Here is a 17,790-nt window from a genome sequence, read left to right on the forward strand (position 1 = left end):
AGTGGATGTTCAAGAGACATTTAACAGTGGAGATATTAATACCTGATTTTGTCTCCTTGTAACAGCTCCCATATAGTGTGAGACCAAGGGAAAAAATTAAGAAAGACCTGGTTTCCTGATAATAAAATTAAGATACTCGGTACCGCCTTTCAAATGAATACTGCTTCATTTTATCCTTATTGAAAAGAAATTCATCCATCTTGATCAGCCAGCCCACTTTTGAATGGAAAACTCATAGCTTTATATTTTGAAGAAATATGTAATTATTAATAATCAGTGTTTAACTCAGGGTAGTTTGTAAGTGAGCTTCTAGTAGGCTGTAGGACCTTGGTGATACCGCTACTATTTTTTATTGCTGCTGCTGCTGTAGTATTAACAGTATTGCTTAGCAGAACAAAGTAAAGAACCTCATAGCATCTATACAGACACCGTCTGCTCATAAATATTTTTGACTACCATTTTTGTTGCTGTCAAAGTAAGTTTTAAGTCATATTTTCACTCATTAACATTCACTAGAGTGTTGATTGATAAGTTTTCTTTGGAGTATTGTGATGGGGATAGGAAAGGTGTTAACTAGTTGTCAGTTACTTTTTAAACATTTCATTGAGCTCAGTGCTGTGGTTTCATATGGCCATTCTGAGAAGTCTTTGGTGTTTCAATACCTTGCTGGAATGATTTTCAAAAATTCATTAAAAAAATGTGACATTGTAAAAATAAAAATGGGTAACATTTTTGTGTGATCATGCCTCATATTTAACTTTATAAATAAAGCCATTAGCTCTAAAGAAGTCATGATATGCTTCTGAATTATTTCAAAGGTAATACTGTGGACCCCCCCACACACATGAGTGTGTTTACATGATTCACCCTTCAGTACATGCCTCAGGAGCAGTCATCAAAAGTATTGGGTTGACCAAAAGTTTTCAAATTGTCTTTTCCCTCTGTGTTGCATCCACCATGTTTTATATGACCCGGAAGCAGGTGGTGAGAAAACCTGATTGAACCTCCAGGAAGTGCTCTGATGTTCATCAGCCTCATGTGCAAGACAGAAAAGCTGATAGTCCGAAATTGCTCTTTAAACTAAGACAGACTGTCAGTCTTCAGGAATGGTGGGGAATGGCCTATTTATGTAATCAGATACTAACCCTGGGAGGGAGCTGTCAGGCACATGCTTGTTGTGTAAGCAGCAGGCAAACTGTGCTTTATCTGACAGACAGTGTGTAAATCTGTCCATGCAAAACCCCAAATGTTTAGTTTGCTCCTAGTCACTGTAATAATCTGCTTATTTTCCTCTGCTGGAGCAGTGACATCACTTGGCAGAATGTGCTGCAGACATCAGTCCCAGATGAGGCTGAGTTAGTATCCGTCATTCATTCCTTGACTGGCAAGAAGATAAATAGGAATTTACTAGAGGTTTGCTTTCAGCTAGAAGAACAGGCAATGTGTTCTGGACAGGAATAACTTTATTTAGCGTGGTTATTTTACATCTTGAAGAAATGGACAGCAAGCATCATGTCTAATTATAGTTTCTAGACTAAGCAGCGGACCGTATCAATAACTATTGAGTAGCTGTGTCCACAGGGAATCTGGTTTGTTAAGATGCCTTTACTTTACTTACTATATATATATATATATATATATGTATGTATTTATTTCATTGACTTTGGTATGTGTTATGTTCAGCACCCTTTAGCTTTTCATTTTAACAACACCTTTTTATTATTTTATTTGCTGAGTGTGAATAGTAATGACTTTATAAATGTGAGTATTTAAGAATCTGTAAATTCTATTCTTGAGGAAAAATGGAACTTTTTAAATCTGAATTTTTAATCTTTTTTTAAAATTCATTTTCAATTGGAGGACAATTATTTTACAATATTGTATTGATTTCTGCCATAAATAAATCAGTTTTGTATAAATAAAACTACAGAGTAACTTCAAAAAATCTGAATTTATGAGTTGACACTCAGAGAGTTAGAAATTAATTCACTGTTCTCATATATTTGTTCAGGGAAAATAGTGCGCCTTCCCATGATGTCTAGATTATAGCAAGTGTTAAATGTGAGTAGCATTTTCCTTGATATTCATTCTTTGGCTAAGCAATGAAACTAGGAATTTTCTTTAAAATTTCTGTGAGATTATTCAGCCTCTTCAAATAGTCATTCAAATCTTAGTTTGATTTTAGCAAATAAATGGTTTCTCTTCTAATTGTAAATGACTGGGGACAGTCTTGGTTGCTTTAAACAAAGAGGACACCTCAGTCCTGGACCATAGTCTTGTGATCAGAACCTTCGTAGGCTGCACTTTTGAACTCCCACCCAGGAAGTGAGCAGCGGTTGGGGTGTATGGCTGAGTGTAGCAGTGGCAACTTGGGCGACCCCAGGTGGACGCTCTGCTGTCCTGGTGCTGGTGGCCACATGTGTCTGAGAGTGACCAAAGGTTTCCCTAAGAATTTTAACACCAGCAGTGGGAGGAAAATGAACAGTATGCAAAAGCAGACGTGCCCGACATACTGATACCAGCCCTGAAGGGTAAGGACGTAACTGCGCTTCTTCTCTGTGTACTGCAAAGCTGTGGGCATTTTGATTTGAATTGATTGCCCAAGTACCAGAGTTCATGTATTTAGCCTTTTGTTAGTTCATGATAGTAGCTTCACATAATTACATTCAGATTGGTTTTATCAGTTGTCAAAATCAAATAGCCCACACTTAAAGAGTTTGATCATTGAATTCTTTAATTCTGCCTTTTTCTGTCTTTTCCTCAGTCACCAACTCTGTCCACAATATTAATCCCTGGTCAGGTCTATGTAAACTCAGGTACAAGTTAAAACTCCTTCAGTGGTCTTGTATTTCTCGTTTGTTGTTCCGCAGAGAAAATTTTCCTGATGATCTTTTACCCAGGCTTTTATTTGCAGTGCTTCTTGTTCTGGCTCTCTGTTCTCTATGCATACTCTTTTGAAGACTAGTAGGTACCAGTAATAAATATAAACTTGCTTATTATGAACAATGTTCTCTATATTTGGAAATGGATGCACAGTCTCTGGATGGTCCAGAACATGGTTTGTAGACATGAGCACACATGTCTTTCCCATCTTTGAATAGCTTTCCTTTAGTTCCTAGCTCATAGGCACGTTTGTGTGAATATCACTTACATTCCCATGGAATGCTTTATCTCTGTCCTCTGCTTATCTTTGGTGTCTCTTTATATTCCTCTTTTTATTGTTAGGTTTTCATTCGTGGTCTCTCAGTTTTGGTCAAGAACTTTCCATTCAGTCACTGATCACCTGCTCTGTATAAACATTGTGTGTGTGCTCAGTCATTCAGTCGTTTCCAACTCTTTGGGACCCCATGGACTGTACCTGCCAGGCTCCTCTGTCTATGGAATTTCCCAGGCAAGAGTACTGGAGTGGGTTGCCATTTCCTCCTCCAGAGAATCTTCCCAGCCCAAGAATCGAACCTGTGTTTCCTGCATTAGCAGGTGGATTCTTCACCACTGAGCCACCTGGGAAGCCTAGTGTTCTCGACTCTTTTACTGTTATTACTGTGTTTCCTTCTCCTACTTGTGTTTCTGGTTTTGTATTACTATAAAGCATCGTTTATTAGACTGTTGCTTTCTGTTGTTTTTCTGTCTTTGACAAATTAAAGAATAGAGATCTCAAGCCTCTGTCTTCTGGAAGTCAGGCCTTTTTGTTCAGTGGACACTTACCTCACATGTAGACTGCCTCTAGCCCCACAGATGGGAAGCCAGGGTCTTTCAGGACAGAGAATCAACTGTGATGCCTGGTTGATCCCAGATAGATACATGCCACTGACTCTCATCCTCAGAAGCTTTTTCCTAACCTGGAGGGGACGGCCTTTGGTAGCACCACTTCATGACTTTGGGAACACATCCTTAGGACCTCACTCAGTGGAAATTTGATTGAAATTAGAATTACAGGGTTTTATTGTTGGGGCATATTTTGACAGTATTTTCTATACCTGACATGTATAGAAATTCAGGCTTAGAGAACAGCCAAGGCACTGGCGCCTCAGCCACGTTGATGTCAGTGTGGCTGTTTGGCTGTTTGTTTCACCGTGGTGGCGTGGTTTCCTGCAGGCAGCTTGTTTGCAGTTTTAAACATGTCGTTGGGAATGTCATTTCTCAGAATACTTCTTGCCATATTTTGAGCCTTCAGTAAAATTTAGTTCTGTAAGATTATTAAATTTTATAAATGTTTCTTAATACATCATTTCCTGCCCTTATCACTGTGAAAGAGATCAAGAAGATGAAAATCTAATGTCCCTGAATCGTTTGGAGTTTTAGGGAATGTAGGTAAATGGAAGTGGTAAGCAATTCAAAAGTCCATATGGGTGAGGTGGTACGGAGTCAACTTTTGAATGGCAAATAAGCCACAACAGGGTCAGGGCTCTTGTGTAACAGGGAAGTAAATCAAAAAATTAGCATAGGTCTTTAGTGAGAATTGGCTTGACAGTCAGAAAAATGTGATAATATCTTCATTATTGAATACCTAGAACCATCTCTTCCAAATACCTAGAACCATCTCTTCCAGAACTGTGATTATGTGGTTACTCGTGACAAACAGAGGATTCTTTAATTGCAGTGAAGTGTGTCTGTGATTAGCTGTCAGCTCTATGGCATTCACAGTATAGGGTTATAAAATCAATTAGCACTGATGTCTGACCTATCTGAATATAAATATAGTGAGGTTTTTGATTACAAAAATTGAGGGGAAAAGTGTCTTTCTCTTTATAGATCTGATTTTATACTGCCTCAGTAAATATTTCACCTGTTTCTCTCTGCAACACTCTGATTTTTTCAGCTGTGTAACACTGTATGTAAGTATGGCATAGAAAAGCCAGTGGTGGATAAAATCAGTGATTCTTTTAAGTTTAACTTAAAAATTTCTTTGTGCTAACCTCCTTGTATTCAGTTATTCTCCTAAAATTGTGTTTGCTTATCCATATATATTTTTACAATGGAATGTGTGTTGGTAGATATTTGCAGTACAGTAATACGTAAGGTGCTGAGTAGAAGTTCCCTTTTCCCTGATTGATGCTTTTCCTCTTCCTCTGGGCTCCCTCGGCCAAGTCCCGCTTCCTGCCCAGGATTACTGCTGTTCACAGGGACTCTGTCCTTGTGGTTTCTGTTTGTTCATACATGTGTGTGTGTCTGTGTGTGTATTTTTTGATGCATTGCATATTAAAATAAAGTTTTATAAATTTTGTTCTTTTACAGTATTTAATTAATTTGTTATTTGAGCACTTATCCACTAGGTAACTACTCTGTGGTAAGCCCTACATTGGGCCCTGAAAAGTATGAAAGTGTTAGTCTCTCAGTCCTGTCCGACTCTTTTCGACCCCATGAACTATAGCCCTCCAGGTTCCTTGTCCATGGGGTTCTCTAGATATACTAGAGTGGGTTGTCATGCCCTCCTCCAGATCTTCCTGACCCAGGGATGGAACCTGCATCTCTTAAGTCTCCTGATTTGGCAGGAGGGTTCTTTACCACTAGCGCCACCCAGGAAGCTGGAAAGGGGGATGATTTTCTATAGGAGACAATGGGGAGCCTCAGAGAGAAAGTGATGGGTGATCTAGGCCTGACTGAGCAGAGGGGCCCAGCCCCATGAGTCTTCTGAGCAGAGGGAAAATCCTCAAATCCTGAAGAGGATTGTGGGCGTGTCGCTGAGAGATGCCAAGAAGCCCCTGTGCTGGGGGGCGCTCGAGGTGGTGCGGGGTAGGGGAGAGGTGATGGCAGCTCAGGCCACGCCAGGCTCTGGTGGACCCTCAGAGGGCTTGGGTTTTTTCCTTCTGCGAGAGATTGGAGGGTATTTAACAGAAGCCTGGCGTGGTCTGACTCAGGCCTTAGCAGAGCCACTCTCTGCCGTGTGATGTGCAGAGAGCAGCCTGCATGGAGGACGGGGGGTGGTGGCAGAGGCTGGGCTCTGTTGGACACTGAGGGGGTGGTGGGTTGGACCCCAGTGGCCACAGCAGGCAGATGGAAGTGTCCGGACTCTGAATCTATCTGAGAAGCGCATCCCACGCAGGTAGACTGGATAAGATAAAGAGTCATGGATCATGCTGTGGTTTTGGCCTGGACGGTGGGAAGAGTGAGGTCACATCATTAACTTTAATGATGTGGTTAATGGGCGAAACCACTGTCAGAGCAGGTCCATCAGGGGAGGCTGGGGACCAGGTGTAGATGTGTTAACATTTGAGAAGCCTGTTAGCCACCCAGGGGGAACTGTTGAGTGGGCAATGGAGTCCCAACCAGACTGCAGATACAAATGGATGTCCTCAGAGTACAGACCACCAAAGGTGTGGGGTGGGTCACCAGGTCTCGGGAGGCGAGGAGGAACCCACTGAGGTGACTGCTGAAATTTACATTCTCAGGTCAAGGGGCATGGCTGTCAGCGTGGGTGTCCTTCAGGCTGCCATGGGTAGGTCAGATCTCGCTCTTGGGCTGCAGTCTGACATGTACTGAAGACGCCAGTGTGCCAGGCTGGGCAGGACGTGGCTAAGTTACAGAACAGGGCACCTGTGGTCCCCGCCTGCTGGGCACCGTCTGTGGGTGCCTGTGCCCACGTGCTGCATCCCTGAGACTCTGCCGGGGCAACTGGCACTGCTGGACGTGAAGTGAGGTCTGACCCTCAGGGCTCCTTCATGGGTGCTCCCACTTGGGCAAAAGTCTGCTTGTTAACTGCCTTACATGAAGTAATCTCTTGGACTTTAATTCATGTTCATGTATTTCGGTCTGAAAAAATCTTTAATAAAAAGAGAATAGAGCCATATAAAGAGTTGAGCAGTTTTGTTTTCTTTATATCATAAAGTCTAAGCTAGCAACCTCTTTGACTTTCATTTTTATTCCTTCCCAGCCCATAATTGAAGTCTTTTTTGCTGTTAACCTCATTTTGATAGCTCCAGTTAATTCTGTATTTTAGCTGCCCTAACACTATAGTTATGCCAAGTATAAATATATTTTATCACCTACATCCTTCCAGTTGTTTTCGCTTATGCACTTAATTATATTAGAAAGAAATTTAATTTAATATTTTGAATGCTGGAAGGTACATAATAAATGATAAGGCTATTCCGTATAGTCTTTTGTTTGAGGTGTTGAAGATTTGAAAAATTAGTATAAATCATCTATATGCAGTGTTTATAGATGCCTATCTGAGTTTATCTTTTCAAAATAATGTAGAACATATGAGAAGGAGCTGAAGTCCACAACTCTGTTTTGTAAAAAGAATTCTATAGCTGTACACATCCAACTTTTTAAGTAAATAGTACTCATGACTACTGAAAGGAAGCTAAATTCATTGCTTTGTCCTACATTTAGGAGGTTGTTCCCACCCAGATTCACCTCAAATATATATGTTTTCTGTAGTTTTACTGTTTCATCGCAGGCTACGTCATGCCCATTGCGTGGTGGACATGTGTGAGAAACGACAGAGAGATTGCCAGTATTTACTTACTCTTAGTTGAATCATAGTCACTTTAAGACTCTTTAAGAATTTGTGTTTTATGTTAATCCAATTTTGGCAGTTTCCCTTGAACTTATGATTTAGAAAGGAGCAGGGAAAATTCCTTGCAATACGATATTTCTATGTATCTGAATGTCAGAATATTGTGATTTAAAGCCAGCTGTGATCCACGTCAGACTCGACGGTGCCCATGTTGAATTCATCTTCTGAACGCGCATCGTGTCCTGGTGATGGTCCAGCGCACAAAGGCTCCCAGATAGCTACTCTAGAAATGTACTGTAACTGCTGCTCTGTGGACTGAGGTCTCGGAAAGGGTCAATTTCCTACTGAACTCTGAGATTACTGGGCCATACATCTCAGCCCTTCCAGCTAATCTTACCTTGAGCTCAAATGGTTCCCTAGATCATGCTGACATGCTGGAAGGCCGAGATGATGACAAAGGCCAGGACAATGAAATACCTAAATTTGGAGAGGCTGCCTTTCTTGCTTCAACAAATCACACGTTCACCGTCAGGGTGGACAGCCCTTTCTAAACCTGGCGAGTATATTCAAATGTCTAGAAATTCTGTTTGCAAAGTAGACACATGAAGACCTACAGGATAGAGTGCAAACATGCCATATTTGCTTGTACGCAAGGGGCACGGCTCTATTTAACATGGTCCAGTGCTATGTTTTGCAGAAAAAATACACAGTTTTTTAATACATATATCAAAGGTGAATTTAAACTTGTTTGGCAGAAAGAAATATTATTTTGCTCACTTCCATTTAATCCACTGTGTACTTGAGTCCTGTATGAAGTCACATTTTGAATAAATAATGATGGCCCACTGTCCCTCATGTTAATATGCAGAGAACTGTATATGCTGGTGTCAGTTGCTGGTTCTAACAGGGCTGTCATATTAACAGACTGAAATCTCCTCCGTTAGGAGTATTACCCAAGCACTGCTTCTGATCAGCCTTGTTGTCTTTGGCTTATTAATTTTGTTAAGAAAACTACTCGCCTGATAGTTCTTCCTTGGTGAGTTGGAGCTGGCAGGGATTGCCCTAAGGAATCCAAGCAGGAAAGCATGGCTTTCTTATTATCGCTGTCTTAAACAGTTGGGAAATAATAGGTAATTCTCATGATTCACTATTTATAGAACACCAGTGATCTACACTGTAGTATGAAATGAAGAGATGTCTCATGCTCAGTATTTTTAGAAATATTGACGTGAATACACACCAGGAATAAAAATTACATGGTCCTCCTGAGGCTCTGAGAGGCTGCCCAAGGCCAGACACTTATTAACTTCTCCTTCCCCAGCAGCATGAATATCTGACCCCAAATATTATTTCTGAGTCCATGGCATGGCAGGCACTGAGCAGCTCTCTTCATGTGAGAGTGCCAGCTTTATTAGTAAGAGGGGATTAGAACCATCTAGTGGTTCATCAGATGTCTGATGTTTTTCTACAATGTATATTTGCCCTAGTAAAATTTCATATTATAATGTTAATGAAACAATTTTTTTTGGCATAATAGCACCACTGTGCATATATGCTAAGTCACTTTAGTTGTGCCTACTCTGTGAGACCCTGTGGACTGTAGTCTGCCAGGATGGAGTGGGTTGCCATGCCTTCCTCCAGGGGATCTTCCCCACTCAGGGACTGAACCTACATTCCTTATGTCTCTTGCATTGGCAGGCAGGTGTGTTACCACTAATGCCACCTTGGAAGCCCCAATACCACAATATAAAGACCGTATTATGACTTTTGTAAATTCCTTACAAATCATTGTTTCTTGGTGAGTAGGACTGTGACAAGTTGTCTGAATTAGGACAGAAGTTTTTATTCATACTCAGCTTCTACTAATATATCAGTTATATTTAATATTAATGTATTAAAATTAAAAGAAAATAGCTTTAGTGGATTTTGTAGTTGATTTTTAAAATCTGTGCTTTCCTCCTTTCTATAAACCTGTTTGTTCTTATTAGTAAAATTCTATCTTATTTATATTTACCAACCAGTTCACTCTAAAATATTTAATACTGTAACTGGCAACAGTGGCATCAGAAAACTTAGTAAAACCTTTCCCATTGACATGCGACTGGTACCGTCCGAGGTTCTTAGCTCTGAAATAACGTCTTTATAGCATCCATAGGTACACATAGCTGTTGCTGTCAGCACTGCTGTGCTGTGTATGTGATTGTGTGCAAATGGGTTTATCATGAATCTCAGATGTGCGCATTGTTAGGGTAGGTTTTTCCCCAGACACGTACATATTTGTGGCTTGTATACAAGTGTACTGTTTCTTTTTGATCATGGGTGCCCGTGGAGGATAAAGCCACATTTAGCTCCTTAGAAATATTGAATATAATCGAATAATCTTGAAAAACAAGTAATGAAAGATAGAGGATGTGGGGGGTGGGCAGAGCAGAGAAAAAGAATAGACCGGCATTTCCTTTTGTCATCTCAAAGTCAAATGTCTCCATCTTGTTATCAGGGCCATTTAAATCTGACTCAGCTCAAAGGATGAACTTTATTTCCCCCTTTTGCTCAGCCTGCTCCCCACCCCTCCCACTACCAGAGTAACTCACGGTTCGCACACTCCACCTCACCCACCTCGGCCTGCGCCTCCTCCAGGCTTCTCACTGCTGGCCACTTCTCTTACTGAAGTCCACTCACTCTTTGACGGTCACCCGAAGCCCTGTGTCAACCATGAAGCCTTTCCATCTGTTTCAATCTATACTCACCGATGCTTTTCTAAACATCTTTTTTAAAAAGGTTTTTCCAAAGTCCCACACACTGGGGTGCACTTGTGTTTCAGTGACATGAGCATTGACCATTGAGTCGCAGGCTCCCTTTGGGGACGTGTATGTATCTTTCATTCGTTTAAAGGTCTGCACGTAGCATGAATCACTGCTGGACACACAGTAGGTTCCAACACATACCTCATTTTTATTGATCAGTTGAAGCAGAAGTAGCTCAACTATTACAATTTGCAGATTGTTAGGCTTGTGTTATAAATGTGTAAAGACTGAAACATTAGTCAAGATGTTTGGGATGAAGGTATAAATAGAGAATGAAATGCATTTTGTCATTTTAGCTCAAATTATTTATATCAGCAAGAACACTAATTTAAAAGAAATTCTTTTTATTTGGTCTGTAAACAGTAGTATTCGTCCTTTATTTATAACTGCCATTGTAACCTTCCTTGGGTAAATCCAGTGTTTTCTCACCTAACCTGAAGCGATAAAATTTCATTTAGTCCAGACTGGAGGATTGTGGCAATTTAATATATGTTTTGTTCTCTAGGACTTGACTTCTATGGTTAGTTAAAATTGTTTCAACTTTGCAGGCCCTCCAGCTCTGCAACACACTTGAAAGGGGTGGTTTGAAGAGGACGGGGCAGCCTGCCCTGAATGGGTCTCACATGCAGTATAATTCCTTCCACCTGTGCTCCTCATGTTGGCGTTTGAAAGCCCTGCAGGAAACACAGACTGTTTTAGGACTAAACCACTTCTTAAACCCTGAGAAGGGGGCTTAGTGGACCTTTGTTTGCCAGCAGTGCTCGATTCAGATCCTTCTACCCTGGACAGATCAGGGTGCTTTGCGGGGGGCCAGTGGGGGGGAATGAGAGGGAGGATGCTACCCCCATCTCAGCCAGGGACTGGCCGCTGACCGTCTGCAGGCCAGATCAGGGCCCCCGCCTGTTTTCATAAATAAAGTTTTATTGGAACACAGCCACACTCCTTTGTTTATGTACTGTCCATGGCTACTCCTGGGCCGCAAAGGCTGAGTTGAGAAGTTGCATCAAAGACCTGATGGCCCACCAAGTAGAAAATGTTGTTTAGTTGCTCAGTCATTCTGACTCTTTGCGACCCTTTGGACTGTAGCCTGCCAGGCTCTTCTGTCCATGGGATTTCCCAGGCAAGAATCCTGGATTGGGTTGCCATTCCCTTCTAGGGGACTTTCCCGACCCAGGGATGGAAGCTGCATCTCCTGCCTCGACAGGTGGGTTCTTTACCACCACACTGCCTGGGAAGCCCCAAGTAGAAAATATGGACTGTCTTTAATAAGGAGACTTTCCTGACCCCTGTTGTGCTAGGAGGATTGGTCACAGGTAGTGAAATGGGGACAGTTCCAGCCAAATTTAATAGGATGGTTTGGGGTAAGCCAGAGTTGATGGTCTCCCTGACAAAGAAAAATTTCATGGGAATGAGATTTTGAAGGATGCGTTCAGTCTTGACGGCATGGCCTTGGTAATCCTTGAATGTTTTTCTCTGGAATGAGTCATTCTCTGGGTTCCTAGTAGACAAAGGCAACCTGGGATTAATATTCTACCAAAGGCTCCTCCCAGAAGTAATTTTGACTTACAGTAATATGTTTTCTGGCCCTTTTCAGGTCTTTTTAAAGCTTTTCAACCTTTGGAAAGAACCAAAAATGCCAGAAAAACATGTTTCACAGCTTTTAGAATCTGAATGATATCTTAAAATGTTTTAAAAGGACAGACTTAAGCAAGAACAAGGTTAAATTTCTTTCCCAACTAGTTAACAACAATCTTGCCTGTTAATTAGGCTAATTATCACCTGTTCAGGGCAAAAATGCACTCAGGACTCTTGGCTTAAGTGGCAGGCTTCCGTGTGTGCTGTATAAAAGCCCTCACGGCAAGTCTCCAGCTTTGCTCTGTAAGGCACACTTGAGCCTGAAGAGCTGAATTCAGTCAGTGGAACCTTTCTAATCTCAGGTCTTTGTGGCTTCTTGATCTAAATCATGCTCATGTTTTATATATAATCAGAAACAGGTTACTTTAGAGAGTCTAGCCTAATTTAAATGATCTGGATAGTTGCATTGTATAGTTTTGATTTCAGGATACAACTTTGTTCATTGAGTCAAAGTTGTTTTTCTGGTCCTAGGACATACACACAGTCACACAGACACAGACACACAGACACACACACGTATTTGGAAGGAAAGGGCAGAGGAACGCTGTCTTCCTAGTTATAACTGAGCTGTCAGGGTACTTTTCAATTTTCAACTTAGAGAAGACAAACATTCTTACTTTCCATGTAGTTTAAAGTTACATATTTTATTTAAACATTTATATATATACGTGTATATATTATATAGTACTTTGAAACTTCATAGAAATAAGATAAACAGGATTACATTGGAGTAACTTTGGGGTAATTCATGTTGATTTAGTGCCCGTTTTGCGTGAATAAATAGTTTAAATCAAAGGTTTTCTAGGCAAAAAACAATATAGGCACCTCACCATTCCTGGGTGTATCAGAGTTATTGCATTTGTTACTGTGGCAGAATTTTTGAACTGCTTCATTCTGCTTTGTTGCCTTTTGGCTATCTTTCCAACATAACACACTCATGGGAATTAATTGAGCACTGAAGTTGTTCTTTAGTGATTGTCTTTCTATGTCTTTTTATGTGCTTCTTTGTTCAAGAAAGTAAGTGTTTTTCAGTTTTATTTGCAGCTTAGCAGAAATCTGTATGGTAACTACTGGGCAAAAACCCCATCATATTCTATTTTTGTTTTATCTCTTAGTGTAATTGTTACATAATCATTAAATTATAATCATTGTAAATGGTGGCTGTTATCCCGAAGAAGCCACCTGCATATTGGTAGTATTTGAGTAACTTAGAAATTTTTGAAACAGATTCATTTGTATATTGGACATTTTCTAGGAATCATACAAACCTTACATAGTTTTGTATGTTCTGTGTTTAGTGTTTACTCACGAAGACCAGCAATACCTGGCAGTTAAGGTTTTGCGATGTCAGTTTTCCATTACAATCATCATTTTGAATCAGTCAACACCTTTGTTCCAGAGTTTTGAAAGATCATAACCGAATAATTATTTAATATTTTAATAAAACTTAGCTTATTGTTTTACTGAAGTTTCATTTGTAGCAGATCTTGCTCATTTCTGTGGTTTTTTTTTTTTTGGTAGAGGTGAATCAGTATGACTATTAACTTAATCTGTCATGTAGAAAACATAAGAAATACTGGATTGCTTAATTTAATTTTCTACTTTGAATAGTGTAAATTTTCACAAACAGTGAAAGCACTTTGGAAGATGTTAACATATGGCCGTGTTTACTTTGTATTCCTTTTAAAAACAACAAAACTGTACAACTGTAGTTAGCTCTCTAGCCCCAGATGATGCCTTCACCCTTCTTCTCATAAACAATCAGTATTGACAAATTATGATGTCATGCCTGTTTTTGCATGTGGATCTCATATGTTAGTATTTAATATTTCTGTGCTTGTTTTGTTTCAATGCAGTTACATTTTTGAGATTGTTTAATCCATGCTTATAAATGTAACTCATTGATTCATTTTAACTTCATCATGATATTCCATTTTATGATGAAACTCATTATTTTTCTACTCCCCAGCTGATGGATATTTAAGATTGTTTATGTATTAATAGGGATAGTTTTTTTTGTTTTTTTTTTTAAACATGCTTCTACTTGAGCATGAGTTTCTCAATTGTATGGATCCAGATTGGGCTTTCCAGGAGAAAGGCAAAGGACATTACAGCTCTGAAATGCATCACTAAAGCAATTACATTCCAAATTATTCTGATTTGCAGCAATTAGAAAATCACATAAAAATATACTAGTGACATTTCTTACTGTATTTCAAAAATCACAAGTGGTTTGAGGATGAGGAGCCTTAGGAGGCCTGAATGACGCTGTTGCTTTTGGGTAGGGATCCCACTTCCCAACTCTGAGTCTAGTGAGATTAGGTAAGGAGGAGGAGCTTCATCACCAGCTCCCTTCATCCCACTGGTCCAGAGTCATTTATGGAACAGCTCTGGCTACCAGGCACTTATATGGGCCATGGGATATAGGGTGAACCAAACACCATCATCCATATGTGTGCTTATCTCGTCTGGCCTTTTAGGCTGTACTGTTTACACGATTGTCTCTCACTGTTGTATGTCCTTGAACTGACCTACTCTGTAACTCCCTTCACAACAGAGGAGATGACGAGCAAGTTTTATGCGAAGCAGACCTCTTTTTAATATTTTGTCAATCCAGTTAAACAAGAAGTTTCTGATGGAGAACTGTTTATACCATTTAATCAGCCTAATGTAGGTCCCAGGGTTTCGCGGACACTGGGGTGACCGTCTGCAGTTGAGGGGCAGTGGCTGTTTGAGCCACAGAGGCCGTGGCGTCTTGGGACCCAGAGGGCCCACCTCTGTGACTCCCCACATGGCCCCCACGTGGTCTCCCCTGATGGCTCTGCATCTCCACCCTCCACTTGTCTTCTAACATCTAAATTCAACGTCACCTCTGGGAGGCTTCTTTAATCTGCCCTCCCCCATTAACTGCTGCTTCTTTTAAATTTATGACGCCTTTTCCATTTTCTTCCTGGCATTGAGGTTATCTTTGGGAAGGACTTTTCTCACTTAGTAGCCTGTGATTTTCTTGAGAACCAGGCCTGACACTTTTCCCTCTGTTTCTACTGTCCAGTACCATTTAGATCCATGTTTGTGGTGGAGTGGGTGTTCGGGCCTTTTTAAAGTACGTGCTGTACACACTGTGACACCTTTCCCTCCAGCGTGTGTGGGGCAGGGCAGAAATGCACATTTTCACTCAGGCTCTGTCCAGGACACACGTTTAGGTGGGCTGCCGGAAGGTCCCCAAGAGAGAGGACCCTTTGGATGGACACCATCCATACTTGCTGCACAGAGGCAGATATTTTCCAGCACTTAAAGCTCAGAATTGTGTAGTTCCAGAAAGCCCCCCAGGGATGAATAGGTCTTAGTCTTTATAAGGACAAGTTACATTGGTAACATTTCAAAGTACCAGAGCATGAACTTATTTTCATAAAACAAATTGTAAAACACGTGAGGTTTTCTGAAAGTCAAGCGGTGGCCTTAGTCCTTTGTTATCTGGCTTTTGTCATTTCATGACAGGCTCTAAGCCCTGGTTTAACATTTTTATTATGTATGAATAATAGAGTACATATATTGAGGTTTCATAGATGTAATTTTGTTAAATGTACATCACAGTAGATTTAAAAATGAGGGATTTATTTTGTCATTCATAAAGTTGTAATACAGTCTGGAGGAACTATTTGTTAAAAGATAGCATCTATTTAACCTCCTTATTTATTTCTTGTAGGAGAAGGTTAGATCCACAATAAATACATGAAGAAATAAGTAGATAGGGGAATTTATCTTGGAAATAAGATCCCTGTCATGGTTTTGAAATGTTAAATGCATGAAGACCCGTCAAAGAGATATACGGACATGATATTTTTTTACAGTGCATTTCGAAGTATTTAGTTATATTTGTCATTCTGCAGTACCAGTAAGCAATGATCAAATGATACAGTAATTTCAGAGTCAGTCTCTCTGGGTGGGTGTAAATATAGTTTCTCTACACATACATTATATAAATAAATTAATTGGCAATTTTAATATTAATGAAGCTCTTAAGATATTTTATGTGACATTTCTTAAATATTTAGCAGCTTTTACTTCTGTTTCACTTAAGATCTAATAGTATAAAAATATTACTACATATAACAAATGAAGAGGGATTTTTATAAAAGGTAATTTCATAATTCAATTCATAAGAATTTGTGAAACCTGAATGATTAATTTGTTAAAGTCATCCACATTTGCCTCAAAATGAGAAAATTAATTGGAGCTTGGGATTGTTTTTCTACTCTTATGGATCTAAAAAAATTTGTAGTAAAATTATAGTAAAGCCTTAATGGAAAGAATATACTCTTTTTACATCTCTTTATTTATATCATAATATAAAACACAGATAGCATAATCTTGTTTTTAAAATTATATTACCCTGCTAATAGTATAGACCAATTTGTGATAGTCAAATCAGGCTACCAAAGTCTGGTTTTGTTGCATTGTGCTTATCAACTTATGAAAATATTTTAATTTTGAATGTTAGATTTTAATGTGCTGTTAATTGACTATTGGCTATCCTGAATTAAGTAGCTGGACACTACTTTCCTAGTCACAGGATTGCTTTAAACTAAGTTGCATTAGAAATAAGTAAATTTTATGGTGATTTCCTGAATGCAGGTTGAAAGAGACAGAAGCTTGACGGGAGAAAGTATTAAAGTTTTTTCATTTATGGTTCATATCGCCTTGCTTATTAAAGATAGTCAGAGATCTTTAACTGGCAACTGTGGGGGGTGAAATATTTTCTGGTGTATTGATTTGTTATTTTCAGTGTTTATCCCATACAGGAAATAATTGAGGTTTTATTCAAAGGCATGCTTTATGAAGAGTTGTATTTATAGACTTATTCTTATCAAGGGGAACTTCCTGTCACCCCATGTTGTAACGTGGAAGGACACGCTGTTCAGGAAGGGTCCTGTTCCCTAGCGGCCGGGCGGCGCGTGCACGAGCTGCGTTGTTCCCGCGGCGCTGGGCTCTGAGTGCGCCCGCAGCCCCCGCCGCCTGGCCCGGCAGAGAGCAGGGGTTGTCGGAGTAGTTTAGTATGGATAGCTTTTCATTTAGCCTTTGCTCTGACAGCCCCTGCCCTGGATAAGTGGTGTAGGCCTGTACAGGTGAAATCTATTCTCACATTTGCCTCAGGGGTGACTGGACTGTAACAGAATTTTTCAAACCCGTTGGGCCCAACCGCAAAGCAGAGAATAAATGGCCGAAGTGCCAGGCCTCGACAGAAAAATCAATGCCTGGTTATACAGACATGACAGACCGGGCCTGCAGTTCTCGTGCCGCCCCGCACGCGCCCCGCTGCAGGGCTGCGGCCGCGTCGGTCTGGGCCCGCGCGCTGGCCTGTGGGTAATGTTCGCATCCTCTCCTCTCTCCCCACGCAGGAAGTTCACGTGCCACTTGTGCGACAGGAGTTTCACAGAGAAATGGGCCCTCAACAACCACATGAAACTGCACACGGGGGAGAAGCCGTTCAAGTGTACCTGGCCTACCTGCCACTACTCCTTCCTCACGGCGTCCGCCATGAAAGACCACTACAGGACGCACACAGGTGTGCCCGTCCCCCTGGGCCCAGGGCGCAGGGGGCTTTCGTCCTCTCAGCCGGAGGGCATACCATGGATTTGCTGTTTGAAGGGTTTTAGGTTGTGGTAATTATATGTTAAAAGCTGTGGCATCATTTCCTCATGTTTCCATGGTACTTGAGGTAATTTTAAAGTGATGTTTTAATATTTGTATGCACATGTGTTCACACAAAGGAAGTTTCATATTTCAAAGCTGATTTATGTTGGTTGTGGGAACATGTATGTGTATGTGCTTAAACACATCTTTTTTTTGATGTGATCTTGGTAGAAGATCATTTGGGGAGATTAAGTT

General features: G+C 40.5%; 1 protein-coding gene across 1 annotated transcript in view; it reads left to right on the plus strand.

Moving 5' to 3' along the window:
• Positions 1 to 17,790, plus strand: part of ZNF407 (zinc finger protein 407) — a 382,383-nt gene that overhangs the window by 209,627 nt on the left and 154,966 nt on the right. Inside the window, exon 5 of the mRNA XM_040264363.1 lies at positions 17,301 to 17,467. Within this exon, the coding sequence (XP_040120297.1) occupies positions 17,301 to 17,467 (167 nt within the window). The remainder of the gene's footprint in view (positions 1 to 17,300; positions 17,468 to 17,790) is intronic.

Source organism: Oryx dammah, unplaced genomic scaffold (genome assembly GCF_014754425.2).
Source record: "Oryx dammah isolate SB20612 unplaced genomic scaffold, SCBI_Odam_1.1 HiC_scaffold_22, whole genome shotgun sequence".
In the NCBI taxonomy this organism is placed as follows: Eukaryota; Metazoa; Chordata; class Mammalia; order Artiodactyla; family Bovidae; genus Oryx; species Oryx dammah.